General features: G+C 53.1%; 1 protein-coding gene across 1 annotated transcript in view; it reads right to left on the reverse strand.

Annotated features, from left to right (window-relative positions):
• Positions 1–4,941: 4,941 nt before the first annotated feature.
• Prkag2 (protein kinase, AMP-activated, gamma 2 non-catalytic subunit) overlaps positions 4,942–6,174 on the reverse strand; it is a gene marked incomplete in the record, with an annotated part of 196,287 nt that continues 195,054 nt past the window's right edge. Inside the window, 1 exon segment of the mRNA XM_013504627.1 lies at positions 4,942–5,984. Within this exon segment, the coding sequence (XP_013360081.1) occupies positions 5,953–5,984 (32 nt within the window).

Consider the following 6,174-nt stretch of genomic DNA (forward strand, 5'->3'; position numbering starts at 1 on the left):
CTGGGATTACAGGCGTGCTCCACCACACCTGGCCCTTTTGTATTTTTTATTTTGAGACAGGGTCTTGCTAAATTGCTATATTGCCCAGGCTGGGATGGAACTTTCGATCTTCCTGCCTCCGCCTCCTAGAGTGCTGGGATTGCGGGCGTGTGCGCCACGCCCGGAGACATCATGAAGGCGCGAGATCACCAGCGCTACCTCGCAGGAGGCGGGGCGATAGGACCTCCATGGCTCCGTCATCCTGCAGGGTCCCTGCTGTCCCCATGCCCCTGGGGCCGCGGGCTGCTGCACGGGCAGGACGGCATGGGAGCCCTCACCTCACAGAGCCGCGCTGAGCCAGGGAAGGGCAGGCAGGGTTCCCGGTGGGGCGGGCAGAATCAGGCCGCACCGAGGCAGGATGACTTCCGGGGCCTCGCCGGAAGTGCTGCTTCGTGGGGGATGGGCTGAATTCCCTCTTCCAGTTCTTTTTCTTATTAGTCCGCGTTTGCAGTGCGTGTGTACGCTCATTTTAGGGAGGTGCACATGTACTTAACACCTTTTAATTTTTATGCCCCTTCCTCTCCCCTCTTGCCCTTGCTCCGTCTCTAGATTCCTTCCCCGTTTAGGAAAGATCGATCCTACTGCTTTCTGTTCTCCATTTACACTTTGGGTTTCTCATATAAGAGAAGTTACGTGATATTGGAGCTCATGTGTCTGATTATTTCACTTAATATTATAGTTTCAAGGTACATCCATTTTCCTACAAATGTTTCGTTTACCCTTCTTCATGGCAGAGTAGTGCTCCAGTGTGTATAAAGACCACATGGTACTTTTTCCATCCGTTGATGGACATATACGCCGCTTCCAAGATTTAGCTGTGATGAGTCGTGCAGCTGTAAACGTGGGTGTACATGGATCACTGTAATATCATGTCTTTAGCTCTTTGGCAAATAACTGAATTTCTTTTTTTTTAAAGGACTTTTTTGTTTTTTTTTTTTTTTTTTTTTTTTTTTTTTTTTTTTTTTTTTTTTTTTTTTTTTTTTTTTTTTTTTTTTTTTTTTTTTTTTTTTTTTCCCAGTACCGGGAATCGAACTCACAACCTTGTGCTTGCCAGGCAGGCACTGTGCCGCTGAGCTAAATCCCCAGCCCAAATAACTGAATTTCTGTCGGTGGAGTTGAGGGCATCCTGGGGCGGGGAGAAGAGGCCCGGCTAGGTGGCCAGGCAAGGCCTTCATTGACTGGCTGTGGCAGTCAGGCTGGTCTGATTTCTCAGCTCGGGCAGGGGGCTTCTAAAAATAAATGCCTAGGTTTGACTTAAAGCTGTGGCCAATGGTGAGGACAGGGAGGGACAACTTTTGGGGCTGATCCATCTGGATACACTGGACAGAAATGTCACCATTTGGCTAGGGGTGGTGGTGCACACCTGTAATCCCACTACTGTGGGAGGCTGAGGCAGGAGAATTGTAAGTTCCAGCCCAGCCTGGGCAATTTAGTGATTTAGTGAGACCCTGTCTCAAAATAAAAAAACTATGGCTCAGTGGTGGAGCACCTTTGCGTTCAAATCCTCAGTACTGTGCGTACACACACGCACACATGCGCGCACGCAGGCATGCACACACACAGAGGCCATCATTTTTGTTTTTCTCAGGGTAGTGGAGGAAGAGAGTCATGTGGAAAACTTGGGGTTCTGGTGGATGTGGTGGTGCAAGCCTATAACCCCAACACTTGGGAGGCTGAGGCAGGAAGATCATTGCAAGTTCAAGGCCACACTGGGCCTTTTTTCTTTTTTTGGTACCAGAAATCGAACTCAGGACCTTGCGCTTTATGCCACTGAGCTATATCCCCGGTCCCACACTGGGCCTTGAGACCCTGCCTCAGAAGAACAACCAACCAACAAAAAACCAAGAAAACACCTCAGGGTTCTAGAGTCTCTGCTTTTTTTTTTTTTTTTGCTTTGCAGTTCAAGCTGGACTTGAGCTCACTTTGTAGCCAGGCTGGTCTCAAACATGCAACGATCCTCCTGCCTCAGCCTCCTGAGTGCTGGAATTACAGGCGTGCGCTACTACGCCCGGCCAGCTTCTCTGCTTTGTGTGCAGATGGCAGCAATGCAGGCGTGCGGGGAAGTGGGATGCCCTCCTGTAGGAAGCGAGGGAACCAGAGGTCTGGTGTGAGCCCCCGAGGTGGGGTGAGGCTGCCTGGCGTGCAGCTGGGAGGCAGGCTGAGGGGCAGTGTGCCCACGGGGAAGTGATGTCATCCTGAGGCCACAAACACAGCGGTTCTTCGATGGGGACAGCAGTCCTGGAGCAGCCGTGGGCGTAGCCCCATGGTCCTGGAGGCACTGCAGAGGCTACGGCCACACTTTGCGCACCTTGGGCCCTGGGAGAAACCGCGGGCCGCATGCGTGCGTGAGCGCAGCCGTGAGCTGGCTGTGACCACGCACTCAGCATGGCATTGAGGCCGGGGTGCCGAGGATGAGGGCACCAGCGCCCTGCTTCCAGTGGGAGAGGCCTGGCTGCTGGGCCTGGTGCCTCAGGGTGGTCGGGGCACGCAGGACGCACGCAGCGGTGCCAGGCGCTGTGCCCGTCACTGTCTCTCTTTGCCTTCCCTTGGTACACGTGCTGTGTCTGATTCTGCGGGCAGGGCACACATCCCTGCCTGCACAGGTCCCAGAGCCACGGGCACACAGGGTGAGGAAGTCCCTGGTAGCCGCAGACGGGCAGACACTGGCTGCTTTTTCCTGCTGAGACTAGGAGCAGTGACCTGGGGGTGCGGGTCTCGGATGCTCCCGGCCCTGTTTGCTGACTGCAGAGTCCGAGGCCGGGACCCCAGGGATAGGCCCAGGGCTGCGCACCAATGAGCCAGAAGTCGGGGCTCTGCTGCAGGAGTTTTGGGAGGAGAGACATGCTTGGTATCAGAGAGGGGCCCGGCAGTCTCTGCTTCAGCCCTGCGAGGCCTTGCCTGTACCCGGGGCACACAGCGGCTGGACACAGGGGTTCCTGCACCCCCCCCCCACCAAGGGAACCCAGACAGGCAGCCAGCGGAACAGGTCAGGAAACAAGACTCTGGTCCCCACCAGGGAATGTGAGGGGCTAAAATAATGCTGGAGTCTGCTCTAGATGTCCACGCACACTGAGTGAAATGTACTCTCAAGCATTTCCTGGCAGGTAGAGACTTCCCCTGGGGGCGCGTGAGGAAAAGCCAAACTCCCCCTTGGGAGCGGATTCCCTTGAAAGGCATGTGACAGGGCCCTGGGGTCTCATGTTCACCATGGTTTGTTTCCATCTGCCTCCTTCCCCAGGGCCTGCTGACACATGCTTCCCACACAGGGAGGGTCGGTTAGAGGGTGACAGAGGTAGCCCAGGTCCCCAGGGGTTCTGCCAGGCCGGGGCAGGTTTGTGACCACACTACTGCACGCAGGTTGGGGAACCCGCTCCCCAGGAGGCCAGCAGCAAGCCCCTCCCCATCCCGAGCAGTGACAACCAGAAACGTCCCCACGCTGCCAGATGTACCCTGCCGACGGGTCCTGCGGCTGGGAAACACCGCTTTCTTGGACTGTGGTGTACACGTTTCTCTGATGTTGTAGGACCCGATTCAGGTGCAAAACAAGAGAACAAGAAACGGAGCGCGATCTTCTGCAGGAAGAAGGGGAGCAGGAGCCGGAGGGAGGGAAGTAAAAAGAGCTGAGGTTTGTTCCGTGCGGTACCAGCTCCCGTGAGGAGTGGCATCGTCTGTACTGTGAACACGGGCTCATAAAAAATGAAGAAGCTGAAGGAGCTGACGTTACAGACTTGCCTTAGGGATTAGAGTGCAGGGCTCGGGCGGGGCCTCCGTGTCCGGGAGGGATGTGATGTTTCCCGTGGCTCATGGCAGCTGGAGGGCAACGGTACTTGCTGCAGCCTGGCCCGAGGGGGGTGGGGTGGGGTGGGGTGTGTGTGTGGGGGGTGTGTGGCCTGAGGGTGTGTGTGTGTAGGTGTGTGTTTCCTTATTCCTAGAAAGGTGACGTTGCCTCCACCCAAGCCTTTATTCTGGGCCCTTGGACAAAACATCACACCGACCCTCATTAGCTGTGGTCTAGAGAAGTGGGCAGACAGCCCCAAAGCCTGGCGGGCCTGGCCAGCTGCACAGAGAAGAGACCCTAAAGGGGATGCTTGAGAGAGCAAGCTGGGTGTGGTGGCGCACGCCTGTCATTCCAGCACTCCAGAGGCTGAGGCAGGAGGATTGTTGAGAGTTTGACGCCAGCCTGGGCTACAAAGTGAGTCCAAGGCCAGCCTGAACTGCCTAGCGAGACCCTGTCTCAAAAAAGCGACCAGAGCCCACTCACCCATTTCAGAGTGGCCCCAAACTGTCTTCTGATCCATGCCACGACACACACACCTATGTGTGCGCAGTCTCTGCCCACAGCCCTGCGTGGCCGCACAAACAGGGACTGGATTGCAAAGGGGCTGTTTAGAACTGTTTTAGCAGCTTTGTGACTTTTCTCCCAGATATTACCATTAGGGTAAATCAAACTGCTGTGGTTTCGGTGGGGAAAAGGTGTGTGTGCTTCCTCTTGGATTACCCTACTAGGAAACAGGCAACGTAGCCCAAGAAAAGCTGTGTGGTGATTTTTAATTATGTTCACATTTAATAATAGAGGGAATTTATGCACTAAATCTTTTATTTTTTCCTCCTGATACTGGGTCAAAGGTGGTGAAAATTCATGTAGTTTTTTTTTCTTTTGAGACAGGGCCTCACTAGGCAGTCCAGTTTGGCCTTAAACTCACTATGAAGCCCGGGCTGGCCTCAAGCTTGTGGCAATTCTCCTGCCTCAGCCTCCAGAGTGCCGGGATAACAGCCTTGCACCATCACGCCTGGCTTGTGTACTCCTTTATTCAGGGAAAAATGGCTCAGGGGCAAACTGCATGAGGAATTTTAATGAATACCTGCTGAAACATATGGTATTGAAAAAAACTTAACAAAATGGTCGATAGTAGGATTTATTTTAATTTTTCAATCTCAAAAAAATTCAAAAAACAAAAATCTCAAACTCTCCCCGTATTTATACAGTGTCAACATTTGCCAAGCACTCACCAGAGGAAACCCTGGATTCCTTCAACGGCATGACAGTACTGTGCGCACACAACGATGTACAATCTCTTCAGCGGTCCTGGGAACGTCATGATTTTACCAAAACAAAACACAAAACAAAACAAAACAACCCAAACATCTCCGGCACTTGGTTCCCCTTTTCCACACTTGCTTCTAAGAACCCCATGGTTGCTCTTTTAGAAATCATCTCCTGCCACGTCCCTTAAATTATGAGAAGTTGGCCATTTTCAAACAGCAACCAGGAGTTTATTAATGGACGCGGTGAAGTTTCCCCATCAAAAGATACGCTTAAAAAAAAAAAAAAACACGACATAAAAAAACCCCTGCACGGAAATAAAAATAAATAGAGCTGTTGTCAAGCAGCCTCGTTCACATGGTAGCTCAGAAGAAGAACACTTCAAACAGGAAAGTGTCACTGACGTTGCGAAGTGATTATTTATATCTGGCCTGCGACCCCTCGCAAGTCCGGCGCGGTCAGAGGCTTCTCCACGCGCAGCTCGGCCTCGCGGGCGCTCACGCGGGGGGCGGACACGAGGCACCGGGTCTGAGTGTCGTGCACTCCCCCGGGTCGCACCACCTGGCCCGAACCAGTGCGTTCTTTGAAATGAAAAGTGAGGAGACCTTCAGGACACAGTGCACTTTAATGACAGACAGCATTTGAGCCCTTCAGACGCAGGTTTGAGAACAGTCTCTCAACGCAAGCTTGCATCTTCGAGCACAGAAAATCATTTTTTTTTATGCTTACATCACTGGAAAAAAATACCCATCGCTAAACCCTGACACACATTCTGAGCCGTTTTCCTCTCCTCTGTCACAGCGGGTGTTCGTGAGGCAAATGTGAGCCGGGACGTCAAGCTCTCCTGCGAAGGCGGGACATTCATGGGGTCATTCTGTTTCCGTCTCCTTTGGCGTGGCACCTGGGGGGAGTGGGGAGCAGAAGTTGCAAAGTCACCCTACAGCGGAGGCCTCTGTCCTGGCACTTCACTCCACTGCCTCCGCATACTGCTCCCACTGTCCTCCCTCTTACGGCTTACCCTTTTTCTTTTGGTACCAGGAATCGAACTCAGTACCTTGCACTTGCCAGGCAGGTGCTTTGCGACTGAGCTA

This window comes from Chinchilla lanigera, unplaced genomic scaffold, assembly GCF_000276665.1.
Source record: "Chinchilla lanigera isolate Chin_1 unplaced genomic scaffold, ChiLan1.0 scaffold00090, whole genome shotgun sequence".
NCBI classification, from domain to species: domain Eukaryota; kingdom Metazoa; phylum Chordata; class Mammalia; order Rodentia; family Chinchillidae; genus Chinchilla; species Chinchilla lanigera.